Below are 27,017 nucleotides of genomic sequence, written 5' to 3'. Positions count from 1 at the left end.
CTGCAACATGCAGAGCTCTCACCTTGGTCTTTCATCTATGAGAATCTGTGGTTCTTGCATTGCTTTCTTGATGGCAATCTTATTTCACATCAATTATTTGAAATGTATCATTCTCCCAGCAGTAATACACTACATCCTTTCTCTTCTGCATGCCATTTTTCATCCTTTCCGATCAAATAAGCTTTTGCAATAAAAAAATATTTGTTATGCATATATTACATGGTGACGCGAAGCCTAATTTCTCTGCAGCACAGAGAAGAGGTGGAATAGTTAATATCCCCTCACTCCAGGAAAAGTTGTGCAATAATAACCTGGGAAGCTGAAATAATCACTCTGCCATAAGTGGCTCTCCCCTGGGCCTGCCCACAAGGAGTCATATGGAGAACTGTTAGAGGCAGGCATCACTGAAGATTGCCTGCTCATTTTACTACCTGTAACATAATTTCTTTATCCAGGAGATGCATTCTATCTTCTCTGCCATGATTCAGAAGAATCTTAATCTCACGTGATTGTTTTCATTCTCTCTCCTCAGTAATTAATACTGCTGCACAAAATTGGAAACTTACTCTTTATTGCGAGCAACACATTATGAAGTTATTCTTTTTGCTTAAGAAAACAATCTATGCATTATTATTAGCTCTCTAAATCTGCTTTTCCTATATAATAATGAGTGTTGTCTTGAAAGATGGTAGTTAAATGTCTAGATTTTTAGGGTTTATTGCAAAAGAAAACTTGGTTAAAATGGGAGCAGGAACATACTTGGGAAGTATAATTAATATAGTCATTTAAACATGGCTTTTGCTTGAGTTTCAAAGGTGTCTGCTGATAACCCTATTTATGAGATACCAAAGGGACTGTAGTGTGGAGATACAGCTAGAAAGCAGAAGTGAGAGCGCTGCTAAACTCATGTCAGAAGTAGACGCGCTAACGCTGCTAGGCCGCAAACCGTGGCAGGCAGTAAGGCCTATAATGAAACAGTCAGCATAAAAGGTATGCTTGGTATGTACCTGTGATAGTTAGTGCTAGCTTTTAGTTTTGCAATGTTATTAAGAAACATAGATATGGTTGTTATAGTGATTGCTGCTTATATAACTGCTTATATAACTGAAAGGTATAAAAACCCGACCCTGTATCAATAAAATCGGCTTATTGCATCCAAGCAATCTGCCCCGTCTCTTTCATCGCCGACTGTCTCGCGACCGTACCGCGACAACTGGTGCCTCCGTGTGAGGACTGGGCTACTCCTACGGGACAGTTGGCAACGCCCTGCAGAACTTCAGTAACTTCGCCGAAGGTTAAGCCGCAGGGGAGCGGGAGCCTTCGGAACTGTGGTTAAGCCGCGGGGAGAAGCGGGAGCCACGCCGGCCGGCAATTGATCCTCTGGAAAAGAGGTGAGTCGCTGCAGGGAACTATGGGCCAGGGTCAGGGGACAACCACCCCAGAAAGAGACGTGCTTGTGCTTATATCTACGCTGCTTGACAAGCAAGGCAAATTTTTGCCTGCGCACGATTTAAAAACTATACTTCAATGGACTGCTTCTAAATTAGAAGGAGTAACCCAGTCCACGATTTTTATGGCAGATTTATGGGATAAAGTAGGAGTGGAACTTTGGAATGCTGCGGCTAATGGTGATAAAAATGCAGCACAAATGATTTCCTCCTGGAAAATAATTTTTGAAGCTTTAAAAGCTCATGAAAAATCTCTTGCTAAAGGTAATGGGGATGCCCTTTGTCCCCCCTCTGCAGAAGCGGAGCCTCAGAACTTTTTACAATCTGAAAAGACTCTGCCTTCTTCACCAAAAGCTTCAGCCCCCCTTGCAACAAAAACAGCGGCGGGAGCTTTTGTAGTTCCTGAGGAGAAGGGCTCCTCGCGACCTGTAAGAGCATTTGCCACTGGTTATGGTCCAGCTGACAGCAGCGAGGATGAAGGAGAGGATCCTTTTGACCCCGGATCCATTGACCCTGAAAAAGAGCCATTTCCCCCTGACCCTCACGAGACCTGGGTTCGCTTGAAACAACAAGCATTAAAAGAAGGGGACTTAGACTTTGCAGACAAGATTGTGACACCGGTCTTGTATAAGGGACCGAGAAAACGGAATGCCCATTGGGAACAGATATCTTTCTCAGAGATCAAAGAGCTTCGGCGGGCAGCCACAGAGCACGGCATCAGTTCACCGTATTTTGTGACTTTGCTAGATTCTGTGCTTGCAGCTCATATTATGACACCATATGATTTTAAAACTTTGGCACGGCTGCTGCTGTCTCCCGCTCAAAACACTTTATGGGAAAAGGAGTGGGAAAAAGGTCTACAAGATCTGCTTCTAACTTATGTGGGTCATGCTAATCAGACCCTGGCAGCCCTTACAATTAGACAGCTTATGGGAACAGGACCGTATATCGACCCTAATGTCCAAGCCCGAGACATTCCTTAGGAAGCTCTTGAAGGAGTCCGAAACACGGCTCGCCAAGCTTTCCTGAAGGTCCCTGATGCAAAGACGCCTCAGAAATCATTTACGACCGTTGTCCAGGGGCCCCAAGAATCCTATATGCAGTTTATCGACCGACTTAAACAGGCGCTCGAACGCCAAATTGATAACGCAGCAGCTCGTGAAATTTTGCTGTTGAAGCTTGGTGTTGAAAATGCCAACGCAGACTGTAAAAAACTCCTTCAGTCTCTGCCTAACCAGAATCCCACTCTAGTCGAAATGATTGAGGCATGCAATCGTGTTGGCATCCTGGAACACCAATGTTCAGCCATGGCTGCAGCCCTTGCAGCCATGAAAGGGCCCCCTGCAACTTCAGGAGTCTGTTTCAGCTGCGGCAAACCCGGTCATTTGAAAAGAGACTGTCCTGCTCCAAAAAGAGATAAACCTGGGGTGACGATGGTTAGCAGGATGTGCACCCGGTGCTGTAGAGGCCCACATTTCCCTAACCAATGTCGCTCTAAGTATGATTCCGAAGGTCACCTGCTCCAAGGATACCAGGGAAACTGGAACCAGGGCGTGGGACGGCGGCGCCACGCTCTGACACGGATGCCTCAGCCGCCCCTGCAGATGCCTGCCCCGCAGATGCCTGCCCTGCAGATGCCTGCCCCGCAAATGCCTGCCCTGCAGATGCCTGCTCCTCAGATGCCAGCCTCGCAGATGTCCAGCAGCAGTGTCCCTCAAGTCTTCGCCCAGCAACCGCAGAGAGTGCCGGATTGGACCTACACACCTCAACCACAGTAACGTTAAACAATTCTTCTATTCATTTGCTTCCTACAGAAATTTTTGGACCACTAGGACCACAAAAGAGTGCCCTACTTTTAGGAAAGTCCTCTGACAGCCTTTTAGGACTTTCTGTTTTCCCTGTAGTTATAGACTTAAATTTTAAAGATGAACTTAAGATCATAGCTTGGACCTCTAATCCTCCATGTTTTATTCCACAGGGTACCTGTGTCGCTAAACTAATTCCTCTCCCATGTGATTCACCATCCATTGTAGAAAAATGTAATACCAAGGTGAGAGAGCCTGGTTTTGTAATGACCCCGCAAATACTATGGGCACAAACAATTTCTGATAAGCGTCCTACCTGTCAGTGCACCCTGTCATTGCAGGGACAGCGAATAACACTCACTGGTATTCTAGATACTGGAGCTGATGTTACTGTCATTTCTCAAGATAAGTGGCCCCCTAACTGGGCCCTTATGGAGGTGCCTATGGCCCTCACTGGAATAGGAGGCAGTAGTCGCAGTTATCAAAGTCGCCATTTGATTCAAATAACAGGACCAGAAAACCACACAGCCTCTGTAAGGCCATTTGTTCTACCTGTGCCTATAGTATTATGGGGATGGGATGTACTCTCACAATGGGGTTTCAGAATTCAATCGGATTTTTAATAGGGACCATTGAGGCACGGAACACCCTGAAATTAACCTGGAAAACAGAGACACCCATTTGGGTGGATCAATGGTCCCTACCATTGCCTAAACTGCGTGCACTCACTGAATTGGTCCAGGAACAGCTTCAAAAGGGACACATAGTCCCCTCTACCAGTCCTTGGAATTCATCTGTGTTTGTTATTAAAAAACAATCTGGCAAGTGGCGTTTGCTCCATGATCTCCGCAAAATTAATGCTGCTATGGAGGACATGGGAGCCCTTCAGCCTGGTCTCCCATCTCCTACCATGATACCCCGTGATTGGCACTTGACAGTCATTGATCTAAAAGACTGCTTTTTTGACATTCCCTTGCATCCTGATGATGCACCGAAATTTGCCTTTTCTGTCCCAAGCATTAATATGCAGGCACCCTTGCAAAGGTATCACTGGGTTGTCCTGCCCCAAGGCATGAAAAATAGCCCCACTATTTGCCAGTGGTTTGTTGCAAAGCTCCTCAGTCCCATTCGTTTAGATATGCCTGATACTCTTTTGTATCACTATATGGATGACATTTTAATTGCTGCAGAAAAACAAGAAGTCATGGAGAAAGCCTTAGCCCTTGTCAGTAAGGCTGTAACTCAAGCAGGACTTTGTGTTGCTCCTGAAAAAATTCAGCATCAACCCCCTTGGAAATACCTGGGCTGGCGAATTAGGACCCAGAGTATTTCTCCTCAGCCTTTACAAATTCAAACAAACATTTCTACTTTGCATGATGCTCAGAAACTTTTGGGGACAATTAATCGGGTTCGTCCCCTGTTAGGAATCTCAAACACAGACTTGAGCCCTCTGTTTGCTCTGTTAAAAGGAGAGCCTGATTTACTATCACCTCGGCAGCTTACATTGGAAGCTTGCCAGGCATTGCAAAAGGTAGCTGATGCTATCTCAAATCGGCAAGCGGCTCGTTGGGCTCCGGAGTTGCCTTTTTCCTTAATCATTTTAAATCCAGCTAAGCAACCCCATGCTTTAATTTTTCAGTGGGACCCTAACTTGCCAGACCCTCTATTAATTATTGAATGGATTTTTCTGCCACATCACATGTCCAAAACTGTCAGTACTCAACATGAAATGTTTGCTCTGCTTATTGTAAAAGCTAGACAGAGACTTGTTACACTTGCAGGTGTTGATTTCTGTTTGATTTATTTGCCTGTTACTGTTGTTTATTTACAATGGCTTTATCAACAGTCCGAAGTGTTTCAGATGGCTCTTACCGACTTTTCTGGACAACTTTCCACACACCCCCCGAAACACAAGCTTGTAGCAGCAGGATTCAATCTTCTAACACGACCCAAAAGAAGCGAAATTCCCTTGCAAGCATTAACTGTTTTTACGGATGGTTCAGGTCGCAGCCACAAATCTGTGATGTTGTGGTGGAATTCGAATCTCAACCGATGGGACTCAGATGTCACCACTGTTTCAGGATCTCCTCAAATTGCTGAATTAGCGGCCGTTGTACGAGCCTTCGAACGCTGGTCTATTCCTTTTAACCTAATAACTGATTCTGCTTATGTTGCAGGACTAGTGGAAAGAGCTGAAGCTGCTGTGTTGAAAGATGTGCCTAATGCAGATTTGTTTTATTGGTTACAACAGCTTGTTTTTCTTTTAGATAACAGGCAAGAATCATATTTTGTGATGCATGTTAGATCTCACACTACCTTACCTGGTTTCATTGCAGAAGGGAAACGCCAAGCGGATTTACTTACGCTACCTGCGCAAGTAGTCCCTGATCGCTTTTCCCAAGCAAAAATCAGCCACTCATTTTTTCATCAAAATGCTGCTGCACTTGCGAGAACTTTTGCTTTGTCTTCTCGCCAAGCCTCTAACATTGTGGCTGTGTGCCCAGACTGCCAAAGGCACTCCTTTCCTTCTCTAGCTGGAGGTGTTAACCCTAGAGGACTCCAGAGCCTCGAAATTTGGCAAACAGATGTTACTCATTTTCCTGAATTTGGCAGACTTAAATATATACACTCTTCTATAGACACCTTTTCAGGTGTTCTGTTTGCATCCTGTCATACAGGAGAATCAGCAAGAGATGTTTGCCGTCATTTTTCTAGTGCCTTTGCAGTCTTGGGAATTCCTTCACAGATTAAAACTGATAATGGTCCAGCGTCTATTTCGCAGAGAGTTGCAAATTTCCTTGCCCTTTGGGGAGTTACACACAAAACGGGGATTCCTCATTCCTCCACGGGCCAAGCTATTATTGAGCGAGCCCACAGTTCACTTAAACGTCTTTTATTACAACAGAAAGGGGGAATGGGGAATGCTACCCCAGCTGAACGCTTGCAGAAAGCATTGTATGTATTCAACTTTTTAAATTGCTCCCTGATGGATCCCAACCCCCCAATTGTAAGGCACTTCGGCAGTAACCGACAGTTAGAAGTCAAACAGAAGGCCCCAGTCCTTGTTAAGGACCCAGAAACAGGTAAGATCCTGGGACCTTATCCCCTCATCACATGGGGAAGGGGTTTTGCCTGTGTTTCTACAGAGAGTGGCCCGAGGTGGATCCCAGCCAAGAGTGTGAGACCCTTCAGAGAATCCTTAAAAGCTTCTCCTGAGGACTTTGAAGATCTCGATCACCCTGGCACACTATCAGCAGAGACCCCGGCCATCCCAGCCTCTGCCTCGAGTTACGCCTCTTCCTGATTTCTCCGATCATCAGCTCGGTCAGCTTCTACTTAATTCCAGAGGACTTATTGACTTCACACCTCTTTTTGACTTCCAGGGACGACCCACTCCAATAGAAGTACAAAATATAATTGCAGGTCAAGTCTCTCTCCGTGAACAGTACTGGGAATGGTTTAAGGAGAAACTCGGACTTGAGAGCAATCCTATTCCCTGTTTTATTTGTAAAAATTACTTTCATCAAGTGTGGGTTTTGTGTCAGTGTCGAAAGTGTCAAAAGCGGTAGTATTGCATATCGCATCGCCGCCGTAGCAATTGTCCACGTTGTGATCCTTTATGCCAATCTTATAGTAACTGTCTTGTTTTAAAATTTGTGTGTGGATATGGTTATGGCTGGCCTCCACAATGGTATCTTTGGGAGACAGACATGCCTTCTCAGACTAGCTCTCTTAGTAGGGCTCCTTCTCGACGATGGAGAAGTGGCCGCAATGCCAGCCCTCCCAGAACGTAATGTTTGGCTTACACTTGCTGAATCTTTAAATGAGTCTACGCTGTGCCTATCTATGACCTCCCCTGGTGACCCCTTCCAGACCTGTTTGGTGGCTATGCCCTTAGTGAAAAGTGAATGGGATACTTTATTCAATTTGACAGTTCGAAGGGAGTGTACTGCCATAGGCCGAATTGAGCCAACCTGGTGGTGCCAAGAAAGTTGGCGAAAAAGGGCTGGAGAATCAGCCGGATGGTACTTTTCTAACAACAGGGGTTTAGGAGTAAATAAGGTCCTTAATTTTCCCTCTCTCCCTATGCAGCCCCAAGAATTGGACATTTTTGGGTCTATGCAGTCTTTTGCATGTTTTTATCTAAACTATACTAACCGCCCCAGCAGAAAATTTGGCTTAGATGTTTCAGGAACAGGAATTTACACCAATGCTTCTGCCTGGTGTAATCATACATTGCCCCAACCAGTCACTCCTGGAAGTGATGCTATTGGACTGCTAGACAATATATTTTTGATATGTGGAAACAGAGCATGGAAGGGAATACCAGGCAAAGCTATAGGAGGTCCCTGTACTTTTGGACGACTAACTATGTTTCACTCTTTTCAAAGGAACTTGCCTTCCTTGCATAAACTGGTGCGAGCAAAACGCAGCACACACACATATAGCCAAGATTGTGATGATAATGTTCAATCTTGGAACTTGGGAGCCCGAGTGTTTGCATCTATCATTCCATGCATCGGAACGGCTCATGCTTTGAAAACGTTGAATAACCTTGGCTGCTGGCTTGCAAAACAAACTAATGCTACTAGCTCTGCTTTAACAGGCTTATTAACAGACGTAGATAGCGTAAGACATGCTACACTGCAGAATAGAGCTGCAATTGATTTTTTGCTTTTAGCGCATGGACACGGCTGTGATGAATTTGAAGCTTATGCTGCATGAACCCGTCTGATCACTCCCTGTCTATCCATGCTAACATCCAAGCCCTTCGGAATAGTGTTAACAAATTGAGAGTTATGAATGATAACGACTGGCTTGGAAGCATACTTGGAGGATGGGGACTCACTGGCCGGCTTAAGCATTTAGCTAAAGCAGGAATTTATATTTTAGCCGCGCTATTGCTTATAATGATTTGTCTGCCATGTGTTTTGCAATGTGTTCAGAGACTGATCGATAAGTCAACAAAGAAAATTTTACTTGTGGATAAGAAAGGGGGAGATGTGGAGATACAGCTAGAAAGCAGAAGTGAGAGCGCTGCTAAACTCATGTCAGAAGTAGACGCGCTAACGCTGCTAGGCCGCAAACCGTGGCAGGCAGTAAGGCCTATAATGAAACAGTCAGCATAAAAGGTATGCTTGGTATGTACCTGTGATAGTTAGTGCTAGCTTTTAGTTTTGCAATGTTATTAAGAAACATAGATATGGTTGTTATAGTGATTGCTGCTTATATAACTGCTTATATAACTGAAAGGTATAAAAACCCGACCCTGTATCAATAAAATCGGCTTATTGCATCCAAGCAATCTGCCCCGTCTCTTTCATCGCCGACTGTCTCGCGACCGTACTGCGACACTGTAGTGCTAGTTCACTTTGCAGGATGGCTGGTTTTCCTTTTCTTACTTTTCTGTTCTGGTTTTTTTTTTGTGTGTGTGTGTTCAATTTGAGTTGGCCTGGGTTTCTGAAACCCAAGTGCCTGAAGCTGTGAGCCATTTCCCCAGAACAAAAATCTGAGTCCCAGTGCCTCAGTTTAATTTAAACAGTGCCTGGAGCTACATATGCTCACAGTGTTCAGAAGCAGCTGCCCAGGGATCAGTGCTTAACCTATTTACAGGACAAGTTCTCAAAACAGTAACCAGAGGTTTTAGTCTCACTGTCCTCTGTGTCAGGTGTTTCTCCCTCATCAAATAGCACTTCTCGTTCCCAAATATCCCACATTCACAGCAGCAGTAATGAAATATGAAAACATGCCCCAAATGCCAGTTTAGTTATGCATCAGGGGACACTCTCAAGCAGGCAAAATGGAAAGCAATTGCCTGGTTACACAGTAAAATCAGTTGATAAATCTTTCTTTCCCATGGTCCCTTTCTTTTTATTAATATCTCCTTCCCTCATTATTTTACCCCCATTTTCCTCTCCAAATATGTGATTTTTAATAGGATAGTTGAATGAATACGACAATCACCTGGAATGTGCTTTGCTTTTTCTCATAATTCTGCTGCAGCTGTGATTTTCAACAACTAATCTTTGCCATCCCTGGGAGGGATGGCATTTCTCCATATTACAGTGTGTTGGCTTTGTACAGCCTGGTTTTCGGTAGTGGTGGGGGGCACAGAGGTGGCTTCTGTGAGAATCTGCTGGAAGCTTCCACCATGTCCGGCAGAGCCAATCCCTGATGGCTCCAAAGATGGACATGCCACTGGCCAAGACTGGGCCAATTAGAGATGGTGGTAATGCCTCTGTGATAACATATTTAAGAAGAAAATCAAAATGAAGTGGGGCACAGTTTTTTTCAGAGAAGAGGAGGTGAGAACATGTGAGGGAAACAACATGGAGCCACCAAGGTCAGTGGAGAAGGAGGGGGAGGAGGTGCTCCAGGCACCAGAGCTGAGATTCCTCTGTAGGCCGCGGTGATGATCAAGGTGAAGCAAGCTGGCCCTTGCAGCCCATGAGGGTCCACGGGAGATGCAGAAATCCACTCATGATGCCTTGAGAGGCCTCCTAGAAACAGAGACTAGACGGGAGTAAGGGAATAAGGTAGGTATTTATTTGAAAGGCCTTCAAAGGTACCCTCTGGGGAGCCAGAAGCTATTGCCAAGATGGACCCCAAGATGGATGACAGGTCACAAGTTATTCACACTTTTATAGGTTTGGTTCATTTGCATATCATGGTTAATTCTCCAATTAAAGCCTCTGTTTAATGATGTAATTCCCCTCAGCTTGCCCCCCTCTTAGAGGCTCTTTGGTTTATACTTTTTGGGCCTAGGACAGTCTAGGTGTCCTTGAAGAGCAGGCCCGGAGAGGCTTTGTTATGTCTACCTAGCATGAGAGAACAGAAATTAACAGGCTACAAGAAACTTCAGAGTTACACACCAAGCAGTACAGGATTTGAAAAATATAAAATTTAAAACCTAAGGCATCACCCACAGCCTGTGGGGGAGGTGCCCATGCCAGAGCGGGTGGATGCCTGGAGGAGGCTGTGATCCAGTGGAGAGAGGGGGAGGCCCTGCTTCCAGTCTGGAGCAGCCTGTCCTTGGAGGACTGCATCCCATGGAAGAGTGACCCACACTGCAGCAGTTTTGGGAGGATTGTCTGCCCTTAAGAGGGATTCATGTTGCAGCAGTCCTGGGAGGACTGCTGCTTGTGAGATTGGAACCACACAGCAGAAGCTCACAGAGAACTGTCTCCAGTGGAAAGGGACCTCATGGCACAGCTAAGGGAAGGACTCCTCTCCCTGAGTAGTGGAAGAAGATCTCGGGTGATGAACTGACCAAAGTCCCCACCCCCCATCTCCCTGTGCTGTCAATGGGAAGGAGGGAGGGGTTGGGGGGAAAAAGGTGTTTATAAGGGCTTATTTTACTTCTTACTATCGTCCTCTGACTTTGTTAGTTATAAATTCACTTTGTACTTCTAAGCTGAGCCTGTTTTGCTCTTGGAGTGTTTTCTCCCAGTCCTTACCTCAACTCATGAACCCTTCATTTAGTATTTTTTTTCTCTCCTCTGCCCAGCTGTAGCAGGGGAGGGCAAGTGAGTGGCTGTCGTGGATGCCTGGTGTTTTCCCAGTGTCAAAACCATGACATACAGGAGTATTGTAAAACAGAACCACTTGAAGTCATTGAGTGGCTCAGGTACAGTTTTGGGGAGGCCCTTAAATAACCTTAACAGATTAATGAAATGCTGTGCCCCTGTCTTCTAGCCAAAATGCTTTGCCACTCACATCACTTGGACTTACATTACCTGTAACAACCAGGGAAAAGGGCTGAGGAGTTGTGTGTGTGTTTGTGTGTGTGTGTTTAAACAATTGCTTTTGACAAAAAAAAAATTGTGAGTTTTCTCATGATGCCAAAAGATTTTTGCTTTTTATATACTTTTCATATATTCATAGCTCTGTAGACTATTATTGTATATATAGTTTCTTACCTAACTTTAGTACTTTGTTAGACAAACACATTCCTGGAATCCTATTCTAATCTTGCTTCTTCTTTGAATAAGGCCATGTCACTTTCCCATGTATTTAGACATAAACAATGTAGGGCTAGAAGCACGGGGGAGGCTTCAGCAGGGGGCCAAACCAAGAGAGGGAATTGCTTCATTAACCGTACTTCTAACTGGGGATTCTTGTCAATTATGTTAATTTGCTAAACTTATAAAAGTGTCAGAACCCTATTATCATTTGTGCGCTCTGCCAGAAGTGCACCTGGAGGACCTTCAATAAATGGTAACTGCTTTTGATCATTTTAATCTTGTTTGGGTTGTGATTTTAGGGCTGAAAAGGCATCACCCCAAACCTGACTTATGGATGGTGGAAGGCAGAAGAAATTATGATCCCCAGCAAAAACTGAGCACTCTGCAAGCCCCCTTAAAGCTCTCCTAAAGCTTTATCTCTTGCCCCAAGGCACTCCCTCTAGGATGGACATTTCTCACCCAAAGGAGTGTTAGAAGACCAGAGGGCCTGGGTATAGAAAGGCTTGCCTTGGCTGCCCATGCTTAGTAAAATGAAAAATGTGAGTACTGGTGTTGGAAGAGACTCCCCTGGTGAAAAGATGAGTAGAGCTCATAGCCTAAGGAAACCCATCACCAGCAAGGCTGGTCAGCTCCCTGGACCAGGTGAAGCCCTGTCACAGTGAATTGTCCTCCTGCTTCACTCTAGATTGATACAGTTGCATGCCTCTCATAAAACCCTCCTCAGCACTTCTGACACTCAGACCTGCACACACAAGCAGTTGTTCTGCATTTGCAGTATGTTCTGCCTAAACATCACAGGGGCAACACCCGGGACTTAATATTTCAGCCAGTCCAGGAATAAATTACTGTTCAGGGCAAAGATAAGTGGTTTAAACAAAAGATGGTATAGCTCTATGGGCATTTTGGAGGGCACTCACTTGGAGGGCAACCAGATATATCCTTGTTTTGTTTAACAATCCTACTCAGGCAATTTTTTTCCTCCTTTCTCTAGTTCTGCAGCATTATTTTAATCCTGTTGCTGTTTAATTTTAGTATTGTCTATAATCTTCCTTTAGAGCCAAAGCATTCTGCAAAAATGATGACAGGGCAAATAACAGTAAAACTGTATTTTGTGGCACATACACTTTCATGAACTGGGGATTGCTCTGTATCTGTGTATTAGCACTGTAAAATTGTTTGCCACATGACTGTGTTGGCTTAAATCACCAAAAAGTCTGAAGATGCAGGCAGAAAAGGGGGGAAAAACGCCTCTAGATTTTTTTTCTGTCTCCATTTGAACCTGCAGGAACTCAAGTCTTTGTGGTCCAGAGAACAGAAGCAGGGGAGAATATGATGACTCTGACAGAGGCTAAAGTTCATCTTTCCTCAAGGAAAGTAGTCAGATAAAGTCCAGACCTGACTGGTGTCTCACCTGGTGATGAGCCTCTAAAGGTAAGAGACTAATTCATGTGGATGATTTGTTCTCAAGACCTTTTTCCACATATCAAAGTGTCTTGGTCCTGCTTTTCAGGATTTACTGAGTTACATACCACACTGTACAGGGATTATTGTAGAGGAGACCAGGTTGTGCCTGAACTCATGCAGGATTAGCACAGTGAATACACCCCACACTTGTGTCAAGGCCACAGCCAAAGTGGTCACAAGTGTGAGGATGCTCAAGGAGCAGATCTTAGCTGCTTGGTGGAGAGGAGAGATTGGACAGAGGTAATGCTGCTGAGGTGTGTCACAGGCAGGGCACATATGTCATATGGCCATGCAGGTTGGCATAACTTCCTTGGGAGCTCATTTCCAAGGAGACTGTTCTTGCTAAGAAGTCTGAAATTGTGGAAGGTTGGCAGAACTGGTGTAATTGTCTGAACTCTTTCGAGTTTTCAAGGACCACTATTTTTCTGTTTCTCTGCAACTGAATTAGGCTCAAAGAGGTGGGAGGCCAGCTTGCAGACTTCTCTTGAACAGTGCATTCCTTTTTATGCAGGTTTTTTCAGGTTCTCCTAGCTTCTGGGGAAAAGCCATCTTTTCCTCTCCTTCCTATTGAGATTTTCAAAAGAATCTCCAATAAAACTGTACAAACAGAACTGCAAAAATTATATCTGTCTTGGTAAAAATAAAGGGTTGTTTTCTGCCTTCCCTACCAAAAGTGATAAAGTTGATGCTTTCCTGGAAGCTTGTGATCATTATGCATCCATGTATCCTTGGCCTCCCATTTGCCCTCAACTGAAGATTGCTGAGACTGAAATAAAGAACAAATGAACAAAAGTCCTTTTTAAAATGTGCAAATACCTGAAATGCTCCTGCCACAAGCAGCCCCCAGAAAAAAGACTGTGACAGGAAAGTTATGTCTTACAGTGTATTCTGTTTAATTGCCATAATGCTTCCCACAGTTTAAGCAGGGAGCGAATAATTGCAGAAGCTTAATTGTAAGTAAAACATGGCTTATATTTCCATAAATGTTTCTTTCCTGGGGTTCCACAAGTTTGTGTTCCTGCTAGTTTTATCCGTTTTTTTTCAGAAGAAGACAAAATGTTCTTCCTCGTCCCTGACCTGTGCAGGTCAGCTGATGTCCCCACAGCTAAATCCCTTCCCAGTGCAGGTCTGCCCTATCCTTTCCTTGCCAAAGGCTATCTTCCCCATAAAACTAGGAAAGAAGCCAACTTCTTCCTCCTCTTTTGGATCCTCACTAACCTGAACATCATTTAATGGTTTAGTTGTATGTTTATGCTGCATGAAGGTTAAACCACGAAAAACTCTGCTGCGTGGGGCATTGCCTACACTGAAGCTGTGTTTGCAACTTTTTAATGACTACAGTTTCATGTTTTGGCAACATTAATTAATACCAGTGCTGCCAATGGAAGTGGCTATAGTTAACAATGTTCCTCTTGGTTTTTTGGGTTTTTTTTTCCTGATTATCAGTCCTGAAAGACTTTCACTTTTTTTTACATTAAAGAAATTTCATGTCTGGACTCTCTGAAATTTCAACATGATAAACTTTGCACTGTAGTTTGTCAGTCTTTTTGTGAAGAGAAGGTTGCTTCCTTGGGGACACAGGGACAGCCAGGCTCTTGACCTGTCTATGGAAAGGCAGGCAGACAACAAGATCCTGGTTCACACTAAATCAGGTCTAAAAGACAGGTCTCAGATTTTTCTCTGTGGATCCAGAGGACATGGACCTGGACTCAGGAACCTTGACTCTGACAGCCTACAGTCTCTGTACAATGCCTTGGTCGAGCTGATGTACTGTGTGAACTGTTTTCCCATAAACCAGATCTAAACCTGAGCTTCTTAAACTCTGTCACTTGAACTGTCATCTGAAGAGAAGACAGTGTTTATGTGACTTCTGTTTTGTGCCATAAATTAAAACAAGACAAAACACAGATTCTCATAGCCAAAATGAAACACAGGATTTGTAGTATTCAGTAGTAAAGAAAACTTTATTTCCTCATTTTCTCTTGTCTTCTCTGATTCAGTAAATACCATTTTGGAAGCTAATTATATTAAGTAGCTTAACTTATTATAGGCCTGATGGCAAGCAAGCATATATAAGTCTAATATCCAAATTATTCCCAGAGAGACAATCCATGGTTTCAGCTAGTGATCGAAGTGTCCCTTTATATTCACCATGCTATATTCAAAATTATTTAATTTCAACATCTAATTTTTTTTTTCAGCCAGAAATGATAAATTATTTGGAGCCTAAACGAGTAGGATCATGGTAAATATCTCTCCTTGTCTCAACTTACTTAATAAGGAATGTTGAAAATCTGGGGAGCTATGATGCAAAATGGTTCCTTTGCCTGCTCAAGAAAGAGAAATTATATAGGATATCTTTACTAGAGATTTTTGTTACTACATTTTTGAAGAGACATATAAAGAGGGAACAATATTAGAAGTGATCCCACTGTTCCCTGTCCTTCCTGAAGTTGTAATCCAAACATAGGTATTTTTGTATTTTTGCTTTATACTGTAAACCTTGTTTTTAATAAGCAGCCCAAGGAACCGAGAGCTCTTATGGCCAGCCTTTGCTTTGTACAGACTCTTTAAAATAAAAAAAACTGGGCCTCTTTTCTAAATAAGGTTTCACATTTATAGCAGAAGAAGGCATCCATCTTAAGCACTGCAAACATTTCTGTGAATTCTGGGATAAAGTATTGTAAAATAACACTGGCTCTTTCTTAGCTGTGTCATGGTTAAATAAGGCGTCATATTTCCTAAACACTTACAGCATTTCTTTAGTCTAATAGTCAGCATTTGCCCCCAAATCCCAATTTCAGTGAGAAAAAGATCAGTCAGTACAGCTCCCACCCATGAAAATCTTTTTGTCAGCTTTGGTTTGTATTCTTGTGCTCACATGTAGCTAGAGTTGGGATTATTAATGTTTAACAGGAGAAGCTACAGAAAGATTCATGAAAAGTCGTCAAACAACCCAAAGGGCTCTTGAGATATGAGCACTTCTATAAAATATTGAAGAGAAACATGTGAATCTTTCTTCGATCCAGACACAGATTTAATTCAAAATTTAATTTTCTTTATCTTATTTGAGATCTCTGACTACACAGTGTCTGTGGTGGTTTTTTGCTGGCTTCCCATCAGTTGTGGCCAACCCTGAATGTCGGAATGCTGATGAAGATTTTGGGTAGTGCCAGTCTGAATCACAGGGTGTGAAGTACCTCCTGTTTCCCCAGCATACAGCTCTCTACCATTTGCACAACTGGATCCTCATCTTCCTCAGGAGAAATCTCACTGCTCAGTTATCAGATGCTCCTCCAAGAGCTTCCTTGCTCCTGTTGCAGATGTTGGACTCTCATGAGGCACAGCCCTGCCATCTATCTATTTATCTATCTATCTATCTATCTGTGGAAGGATGGCTGCAAGAAAGAGGACATGAAACTTAAAGCTCAGCAGCTAACCACAAGAATGAGCAAGGTCAACATGACCGTGAGCCTGCCTGCTAGACAAAGATAGGATCTTGTGGTCAAGCGAGACAAGGATATGAGTTACAGCCCTAACCACAGCTGGGCAGAGCTAAGAAAATGTAACTTTTAAGAATTATCCAATCAACTAAGGACAACTATGATTAGCTAATAAAGCCAGCTATAAATGTAATCGCAGAATCACTAATAAACGAAGCTTGCTTAACAATCATATTGATTGTCCGCATCTTCCCTCGTCTTCCGCAAATGGTGACGCCGACGTGATACAAGGACAGCACGACAAGAGGATGAGTGAGAAAGCCCCGGTAAGCAGCGACCGGGAGGCAAAAGGAACCGCAGCGCTGGCGCTTCCTGTTCCCGTGCCTGGACCAACCCAATAACGGAGTGTCCGCCGCACGGTGAGTTGCCTGCAGGGGAAAGGCTGCAACGGGCGCCCGTACTAACAGGCTGAAAGATGGAAAGACAGGCAGCTCTTGATTTACTCACTTGCTTTTTAGAAAAGCGTAGAGTTCAGGACCTCGATTTAAAAAAGGACCTGCCAGGGTTACTCGCGTACGGAAACGCGCAGGGGTTTTTCAAGGACCCTAATACTGTGTTTGATGTGGCAGAGTGGAGGCGGTATGGAGACTAGCTGTGGGAGCAAGTGATAGACGACAACAAAGCCGCAAAAAGGGTTATGAAACCATGGCGAGCAATCATTGATAGTCTAAAGCAGCATCATATTGAGCAAAACCTAGCCGCGGTAGCCAATTCCTACTTGAAAAACGGGGGGACGGTCCCACGTTCGAGCACAGGCGAGCCAGAAATAAAACCAGGGCAGTTAGTCCTAGGGAGTGATAATGTCCCCAAACCCCCAGCCACTTGAACAATCTCAGTCGCTGCTTGAGCTAGCAATGCAGCGGCAGAGAGCACGTCATCAACCCAAACAGCAGAGCCCTCTGCCCCGCCGGCAGAAGAAGCACATTCAAAAACAGATCCCCTGAGACAACCACACCCCAATGAGCCTCACAAACACAAAAAGGGGTAGACTGGGACAATAAAAAAAGGGAAGCATTACAAGCCGGCGACAGCACTATTTTAAAGGAGCTTGAGGATGGCTGGGCATTCCCTGTGGTATATGGCCAAGACAATCAGGGAAATGTCACGGCCACATACAGTCCTCTGGATTGGAAATTGCTATCCCAGCTCCGCAGTAGTGTCGCTGAGTCTGGCATCCACGGAGAGCCAGCAAAACAGATGCTAAATTATATTTGGGGAACTGGCATTTTACTGCAAGAAGACATTAAGACCATTATGAAAATGATTCTAACCCAATCCCAATTAATGCTATGGCAGTCGCATTGGAACACTATGCAACACTGCGGCCCATCTCCCCAGACCCGCCGGCGATCCTCTAGCCGGATTCACAGCAGACCAGTACACAGGAGTAGGGATGTATGCCTCCATAGAGGAACAAGCTCGGCTAGGACCAGAATTACTGCGAGAAGCCATGCGACTAGCTAGGGCTGCCCTAAGTCGGGTCAGGACTGCCCCGCTGACCCCCTCGTACATGGGAATAAAGCAAGGTAGAAATGAGACCTTTGTATCATTCATTGATCGAGTTACAGACACCATTAACAGATCTGATGTGCAAGAATGGATGAAAGGCGCCTTGTTAAGGCAATGTGCCATGGAAAACGCAAACTCCAGCACCCGAGCTATTTTAGTAACTCTGCCAGGGAACGCCACAGTAGAAGAAATGCTAGAAAGAATGAGCAGGGTCCCTGTAGGAGAGCATGCCATGCTCGTAGAGGCAGTAAGAGAGGTAGGGCGCAGTATCAAAGAAAACCAGAGACAAGTACTGGCCGCCCTAGCCCCCCTCCAGGCCAAGCCAGCGGCAGTGCCGAGAGGCCCCACATGTCCTCGATGCTTCCGCTGCGGACAGCAGGGACACATTCGCCGAGAGTGCACCGCCTCGGAAGTTTGGTGTCAGAGATGCCAGATGGACAACCACAGCACCTCAGCATGCCGACGCAGACAGGGAAACGGGAAGCCGAGTGCTCGGAGCCGCGGTGCAATGACACCAACAGTGGCTCCCGCAATAGCATCAGCACCCCACCCCAACCACTCCAGCCAGCCAGTCGCCTCCGTGCCAGCACCTCAGGAAGCCTCAGCTTGGACTTGGCAACCACAGTAGACATTGTCCTTGCAAACAAAGAAGTCATATGCTCACCCACGGGGGTGTGTGGCCCTCTAAAGCACAATGGACAAACCTATGGAGCACTACTAATAGGCCGCTCCTCAGCAGCTCTGAAGGGCTTCCTCGTTATTCCTGGACTCATTGACGCCGACTACACAGGGGAAATTAAAATCATGGTTCAAGCACAGTTCCCTCCATTGATTATACCTGCCAGCAGCAAGATAGCTCAACTAGTTCCCCTGCCACACCTCATCCAAGATGCGAATAGCCGCGCCCTAGAGCCCAGAGGCAACTGAGGATTCGGATCAACAGGAGGCCTGGCGCTCTTGACAGTACCTATGAACTCTCGACCAGTAGTCCGCATTACGCTCAGCCATGGCCCAGAAGGAATTCACCTGCGAGCCCTCCTAGACTCTGGAGCCGACATCACCATCATCTCCCACCAAGAATGGCCGCCACATTGGCCCCTTCAAAACGCAGCCGTAGCAGTAAAAGGGGTAGGGGGAGCATCAGCAGTACAACGGAGTGCCCCCGTCCAAATAGCGCTTGATGGCCGCCAGCTAACCCTTGCAGTCACCATTATGCCATTGCCAAAGGGCGTGTCTGCCTTGATCGGACGTGATGTACTCAGCCAAATCAGAGCAGTACTCACTATAGAAACAGCTTTTCAATAGCAGCCATTGCATGGACTTTCCCCATTCCACTCACGTGGCTCAGTGATGAGCCCATATGGATTGAGCAGTGGCCGCTAAAAGAGGAAAGTCTTGTCCAAGCACACTCCCTGGTGCAAGAGCAGCTAAACCAAGGTCATGTCCGGCCATCTACCAGTCCCTGGAATACGCCCATATTCGTAATCAAGAAGAAATCTGGCAAGTACCAACTACTACATGACCTGAGGGCCGTGAACGCCCAGATGCAAGCAATGGGAGCACTACAGCCAGGGCTGCCCAACCCAGCAATGCTACCTGAGGGTTGGCCCCTGCTGATCATAGACCTAAAGGACTGCTTTTTCACCATCTGCCTGCACCCTGCAGACACGCCGAGATTTGCCTTTACCTTACCATCAATTAATAAACAAAGCCCCGCACAATGCTTTGAGTGGGTTGTGCTGCCGCAAGGCATGCGTAACTCTCCCACCCTGTGCCAGCTCTTTGTAGACGCTGCTTTGCAACCCCTTCGGCAAAGGTGGACACAAACAATCATTTATCATTACATGGATGATATCCTGCTAGCTCAGCCAGAGCCCTTCACCCCAGCACAAGAGCATGAGCTGGTAAAGCAACTGAAACTGCATGGCCTAACAGTGGCACCATAAAAAATTCAACGCACTCCTGCTTGGAAATACCTTGGCTGGGAGATCACAGAATCGCACATTCGACCTCAAAAACTTGTGCTGCAGACAAAAGTGCGCACACTCCACGATGCACGACGCCTGCTCGGAGATCTGCAGTGGCTGCGACCAGTCGTTGGCCTGTCCAACGACGACCTTAACTGCCTGCGCCCCCTACTCAAAGGTGTTGACCCAGCAGCTCCAGTGCACCTGACGCCTCAACAAGAAGCACAAATTCAACAAATAAGTGACCTAGTCACACAGCGCGCAGTAGCGCGTCGGGACCTCACAGCACCTACAGACCTTACAATCCTTACCAGTCCAGAGCAGCTCGCCGCCACTCACACACAAGAAAAGAAAACAGGGGAGCCATGAGTCCTAGAATGGCTCTTTTCGACCTTGCAGCCAAAGACAACACTGCAAGAGCAAATTGAAAATCTGGCCGAGCTAATCTGAAAAGGGCGAGACCGAGCACTTCAAGTAACGGGCCGAGAACCCAACACCATTTATGTCCCCATAAAGAAAGACGTACTAGATTGGTATCTACAATATTCCAATGCCCTCCGCGCCAGCCTGCTCACAGAAGGGACTCCAGTTGATACCCAGCCAGTTAAAGTGCCTATGCTACAGTGGATGCAGTTACACACTTGGATGCCTAAGCCAAAGCACTCGCTACAACCCTTGCGAGATGCCACGACAGTGTTTACTGATGCAGGAAGAAGATCGATGAGAGCCGCCGCCGTATGGCACGACGGCAAGCAGTGGTGCCAACGTGTCCTGCCAGCAGACCCAGATGATTCCTTGCAGACACTGGAACTGGCCGCTGTTGTTTGGGCACTCAGCAACTGGCTGAAAGACCACGTCAACATCATTACAGACTCCCTGTACATTGCGGGCGTGGCACAGCAAATCGAAACCGCTCATATTAAAGAAGTGTCCAATAAAAGGTCGTTTACCCTAATGTGCCAGCTAAGACAAGCAGTACAGCAGCGAGAAGAAGCCTACGCAGTACTCCACATCCGCAGTCACAAGTGGAACGAAGGCCTAGGAGAAGGCAACGCCCTTGCAGATCAACTAGTGACCGCCATCGCCGTGCCCCTCGATCAATTTCAGCTCGCACGATAAGCCCATGAGACATTCCACCAGAATGCCAAAGGTTTGCATTGGCAGTTCCGCATTACAATGGAAGACGCGAGAAGTATTGTGCGAGCCTGCCCCACATGCGGTCATCGTGGACTAGGCCTAGGAATCGGAGTCAACCCCCGCGGAACAGGTCCCAATAGCCTCTGGCAGATGGATGTGACCCATGTCCCTGCTTTTGGTAAATTACAATATGTGCATGTCGCCATAGACACCTTTAGCCATTTTGTCTGGGCTACAGCACAATCAAGTGAGAAGGCGCTACACGTAGCTAGACATCTCACAGTTTGCTTTGCCGTCATGGGAGTGCCAAAGCAAGTGAAAACAGACAACGGCCCTGCCTACACCAGCACGAGCATGAGATGGTTCTGCCAGAAGTGGAGCGTACAGCATGTTCTGGGAATTCCGCACTCCCCAACAGGACAGGCCATCGTCGCGTGAGCGCACCAGACACTAAAGCAATACCTAGAAAAGCACCGTGAAGTCAAGGACCCCCAAGAACGACTAGTGAAAACGCTCTTTGTGCTGAACTACCTTTGTATTACAGGAGACAGAGATGTTCCGGCCGCCATAACACATTTTAAGGAATCAGAAGCCAAACCAAAGACACCGTCCATGAAAGTCTTATATCGGAACACCCGAACCGGACATTGGGAAGGGCCAGCAGAAGTACAATATATAGGGAGAGGTCACATATGTGTGCTTACTCCCACAGGTCCGTTGTGGGTACCGAGCCGTTGGACCCGACCTGCTCTAGCAGATGACAGAGAGTCTCCGCGAAACCAGAGACAGACACCTGCTTCGCCTTCATTTAGCAGTTGACAACCCTTTACGACTCATCGAAAATCTGCTAAGGCGACCTCTCCCCTGGACCAGCGAATGAGAGCTGCGGACTTTGATAAGCTGGGTGAATAGGCAGGGATGGCAAGGAATACAAACCCAGACCTGTCTCCATTGCAGCCAAGCTAGGTGCTGTGCCTGGGTCAAAATCAACTGTGGGGGCTGCAAATGAAAAGTGTGGGTATTCCAGGAGTGCTTGCGATCTCGATGGTGTCACAATTGCTATAGCAATTGGGTCCAAAGATCCTGGGCACGAGGCTTGGCTAGCTGGACTGGGTACCCTCCTGACATAGTGTTCAGCCTTATAGAAGACATAAGTCAAAGAACCAATTGGGTCCTAGCTTGGAACCTTTGGCGGGCTGTAGCACGGCTGGCAGCCCACGAGGCCACTCAGATACTTGGCCACCGCTGCAAAGTAGGGCTTAAAATCCCTCAGTTGTGGGAGGTCGAAGATGAAGATTGGGACCGCATTTGCTGTCGCTTTGTTGTGGTCCCTCTGGTGGACCACCAAAACAGCTGTGCACCACATAGACCACCAAGAGCACATGTGGGTCACCTGGGCTAACCAGACAGGCCAAGAGTCCTTCTGCTTATCACTAGCCACGCCTTCCGATCCCTTCCGTACCTGCCTTATCGGAGTCCCATTGACAAAGGCCAGTAGCTTCAAAAGCTACACCTCTAAATATCAAGAGCCAGAAGCCGCGTTCTCGGCCTTTTGTGTTGTGACGAGCGGTAGCACAACACTCGACATCTGCAAGACCCTTCAAATTAAGCAGAACCCTTTAGCCGCCCAAGCACAAAATATCGCCCTAGGCCTTAATACATCTACACTCGAACCGCAAGAGCTAGATCTCTTAGGCTCCCAGCCTGGTCCCTATTGCCTTATGTTTGGATACTATGGCTATAACGGCAATTTAAAGCCCCAACAGCCGATCAATGTTAGCACATGGCTGAGCCCGACCACCTCATGGTACTCCAATGGCACAGCCTACTGCAATGGCTCAGTGTGGCCAGTTAATGACTCTCCACAAAAACCTAGGGCATTACCCTCGGGAACCTTCCTTATTTGCAGAGATAGAGCATGGCCAGGAGTGCCTTCTAAGCCGATGGGAGGGCCGTGTTATTTTGGGAAGCTAACAATGATTGCCCCTAGCATCCAGCAAATCCTAAACATCACGCACAAACGATCACGACGGAGCATTTGTCAGTTAGGCCCCGATTGCAGAGACAATGTGGAATTATGGGAACCCCCTGCTGTCTTTTTTGCCTCTCTCCTAGCCCCAGGAGTCGCGTCAGCACACGCCCTCACCCAGCTTAAGAAGCTCGCATGCTGGGCAGGCAAGCAAGCAAATGTCACTTCAGACGTGTTGAGAGAACTCGCTACAGATGTAGATAGCCTGCGCCATGCACTGCTGCAAAATTGTGCAGCCATTGACTTCTTATTGCTAGCACAAGGCCATGGCTGCCAAGAATTTGAAGGAATGTGCCGCTTTAATCTATCCGATCACAGCACTTCCATCCATAAGCAGCTGCAATGGCTGCGAGAGCATACTCAGAAGCTTACTGTAGAAAGCAACCCCTTTGATCAACGGCTTGCTAGCCTCTTTGGTAATCTTTCCCCTTGGATGCGAACCATTTTAACAGAAGCTTTTCACTTGCTCAGTATAATTTTTGCCATGCTGCTTATTATCCGGATATCTTATTCTTGCATTATTCGCCAAGTAACAAAGATCACAAACAATGTCCTGCTTGTGCAAAAAGAGAAAACAGGAATTGTGGAAGGATGGCTGCAAGAAAGAGGACATGAAACTTAAAGCTCAGCAGCTAACCACAAGAATGAGCAAGGTCAACATGACCGTGAGCCTGCCTGCTAGACAAAGATAGGATCTTGTGGTCAAGCGAGACAAGGATATGAGTTACAGCCCTAACCACAGCTGGGCAGAGCTAAGAAAATGCACCTTTTAAGAATTATCCAATCAACTAAGGACAACTATGATTAGCTAATAAAGCCAGCTATAAATGTAATCGCAGAATCACTAATAAACGAAGCTTGCTTAACAATCATATTGATTGTCCGCATCTTCCCTCGTCCTCCACATCTATCTATCTCTATATCTCTATATCTATATTTCTGCACTGAGCAAATAAATATTTTTGTTTAATTTCTTTGAAATTCTCCACAAAATTTAATGTTTAGGTATCCAGGGATGCATGATACCAAAAATATAATTTGATACTTGGTAGCAGAATAATTGGTTTCTGCCTTTTGTTCAGGCCACTCTCAATTTGAGACCTTGCTCTTGCATGTGTTTTTTTTAAGGCCACTGAAATTATCTTCATGCAGGCAGCAACTCACCCTGATGCCATGAAAACAAACAAGAAAACAAATAAAAGCTACATCTGTCATGTTTCCTAAACTATATTGATGAAAAGAGAAACCAGGCCATAGGAGTGATTATGTGTATCAGATGTCTGACAGCCTATGCAGTCAGTGACTTAAATACTTTGCTTGAAAGAGAACAGTACTGCCTACAAAAAAAAAATATTATCTGAACCGGAAGTAGGACCTGACTTTTCAGGGTTTGGGATTTTTTTACTTGGACTTTTTTATTCTGCTTTTTAAAATTCGTTTTGTTGTTGTTGTTGTTGTTATTATCTTCCAGGCAGATAAATACGAAATTTACTGACCATCATACCAATAGAAGGTATTGGCACATCTCTTTTAAAATATGTTTTGTTTAGGTGACCTGAAATAGCTCCTAAAGGAAAAACTACCCATTACAGGCTGTTAGAGAGCTGATAAATTAGATGAGTGACCTGCTGAAGACACCTTGCTTTCTTCATTGCCTGCAGATGGATCCTAGATAAAATGTGTACTCTAAACACAGGGGGTGTGTTTCAGTTGTTTTAAGTCCTCATGTGATTTCAGCTTTTGGCTCCTTCAAAGGGCAGTTTGGGGCTAGAAGATGATGCAGGACTGGTGGAGCCACACATCTTCTGAAGCTGCAGGTAGGTTAGGCTGAGAGTTCTCAAATGATCGTGGATATTTGTGGTTTTGTTACGGATTTATACCTATGCCAGTTAGACCAGGGGAGTATTCCCCTGGTCTCTCCCTGTTACTGAGGACTGTGCCTTGTTAAGAGATCTGCAGCTCTTGAAATTTGAAGTAAAAGATAAGAAAAGCAATGTAAATCTCTTGGCTGTTTCAGTGCAGAGAAAAAGGTTTCATCAAGTATGTGGTAAAAAAAAAGCTTTAAACCATAAGGAGTTATGGCAGCTTCAAGAATCATTCCTACTATTCCCTGTAGCTCTGGTTATCCACTGCAATCTACTGTTGTGACAGCAATGAAATTGGTTGTAGGTATGTGGGTGTTCATGCAGGTATCTATAAATTGTGGTGGTTCTTTGACACCTCTGTAACTACAAGAACTCCAGACTGGTGAAGCTATTAAGTTTCCAGTTCCTGTTTCAAAATGGCAAGAAATGGTTTTTAAACCTGACTGTTTGCTGGAGCAGTGACACCGGTCATACCCTGCAGGCCCATACTTGTGTTTCTGGAGTCTTTCAGCCACACACACTTTGGCTGTGGTACCTATTAAGACTCTTATTTACACAGTGTCATAGCAACACATTAATTTAGCTTTTGGCCTATAACTGCTTGCTGGATTTTGTTTTCTGATACAGAACAGAAACTTTTTGCTTTAGTGCCACAGCAACAAGATCAGTTTGTATGTAAGCATGTATTTACACGAAGATATGTGCTTTTGGGAATGTGTGTAAAAATCCTGGAGGAGGGAAGGGAAGGCACAGAATTAAATGATTTGCCATTACGGCAGCATAATAATTCAAATGGACAGAAAAATCCCTTTAGCTGGGAGGTGACTCACTTGCCAACACACTCCACAGCCTGTAAGACCCAGCAGGTAGAATGAGTTGTGCTCCCTCCCCAGCAAGCATGGGGAAGGAAAAGTTCAGTGATTTTATTTTTTTCATGCTTCTGCATTTCTGATGTAAATAGTGCTACTGACAAAAATGAGAGGAAATCAGAGGGAGGGGAGAGACAACTTTGGAACAAAGTCAGAGGTTATTTCACAAAACACGTGGCAAGAAGACTTCCTAATTCAAATGTTTCTCATTGCCCTTGAACATTCTTAATATACTCATAGTTCACTTTTTGTGAGTAAATATCTAGCAGGTGGCAAAACTCCACCAAGCTCTGCAGAGCTTCAGGCCCGTGCCCCCATGCAAACACTTCCCAGTCTACATCAGAGAGCTATGTGCCTCAATAGGGGCCAGCCACTGCAGCTTCTGCCTGCTGTGTCTCTGAAATGCTGGGCAGTTAGGCTCCCTGTCTGGTAATCACATTTTGTTTGATATAGCCTCTTAATTATGCCATGAATTTGTGAGGAAACTGCTCATCTCTTTAGAGTGTGTAGATTAAAATTAAAACCGTCAGTTTCCTCTGTTCTTGTGTGAGTGTCAGTTCAACAAACTAATGCGGAGCAAGAAACTGTCCACAGAGGTGTCACAAAAGCAGTCTTTTCAGCAGCAGGAAAGGCTGCTATTGACTTTATTGCTGAAGGAAATGTTTGCTTAGACTGTGTCTCCAGGTAACAATAAATCTATTAAAATAAACTCTGCATTAATTTCCTGGCACTTTACATTTCCTCAATGCCTAATGTCTCCATAGAAAATAGCATTGTTTTTTGGGTTTCAAGGATGAAACATGAACAGGTCTCCAAAGATATATATGTTTAATATTATGTTTATTAACAGCAGCAGGGAGGGAACTCTTGCCTCTTCCCTTTATTATTCTTGTGATCAGCCAGAAGCTAGTGTAAAGATTTTGGATCTGCAATGTTTGAGGAAGCCAGTTGTTGTGTGATGGGCGCCATTCTGATGTTTCTGAAATGTACTAAATCAAGAGGAACAACCATTTCTTGGGTTTAATCCTTCAACCTTATCATTCTGAAGGCAGTAACATATTAATTCAGGTAGAAAAGGAGTGGATAATAATTTTTTTCACTTTTTCTATAGAGGAAGAACTGCTGTTCCCACAGTGAGGCTTGTCCATTAATATGAAAGAAAAGGGTAGTACAAGAACCATCAGTGTATTTGGCAGCATTGCCTTGAAGGCAAATAGGACATACCTTTGTGTCAACTGGTATTCAATTGAAGCAAGGCCTCCTCAAACAGGTAACACAAGAACATGTCCAGGTGGGTTTGGAATGTCTCTGGAGATAGAGTCCACAACCTCCCTGGGTAGCCTGTTCCAGTGCTCTGCCACCCTCCATGGAAAGAAGTTCTTCCTCATGTTGAGGTGAAACTTCTTGTGTTTTAGTTTATGGCCACTGCTCCTCATCCTGTTGCTGGTCACCACTGA

The 27,017-nt window shown here is 45.3% G+C and overlaps 1 protein-coding gene across 1 annotated transcript; it reads left to right on the top strand.

Annotated features, from left to right (window-relative positions):
- The first annotated feature begins 16,027 nt into the window (after window positions 1–16,027).
- LOC125321203 lies at window positions 16,028–23,577 on the top strand. Its single transcript, XM_048293629.1, has 2 exons — window positions 16,028–16,543; window positions 21,510–23,577. The coding sequence occupies exon 2, from the start codon at window positions 22,087–22,089 to the stop codon at window positions 23,446–23,448; it is 1,362 nt and encodes a 453-aa protein (XP_048149586.1). The 5' UTR covers window positions 16,028–16,543; window positions 21,510–22,086; the 3' UTR covers window positions 23,449–23,577.
- Window positions 23,578–27,017: the final 3,440 nt, after the last annotated feature.

The sequence above is a fragment of the Corvus hawaiiensis genome, chromosome 2, assembly GCF_020740725.1.
Source record: "Corvus hawaiiensis isolate bCorHaw1 chromosome 2, bCorHaw1.pri.cur, whole genome shotgun sequence".
Classification (NCBI taxonomy): Eukaryota; Metazoa; Chordata; class Aves; order Passeriformes; family Corvidae; genus Corvus; species Corvus hawaiiensis.
The sequence above is the reverse complement of the archived record's forward strand: the minus strand, read 5'-3'. Positions and strand labels throughout refer to the sequence as shown.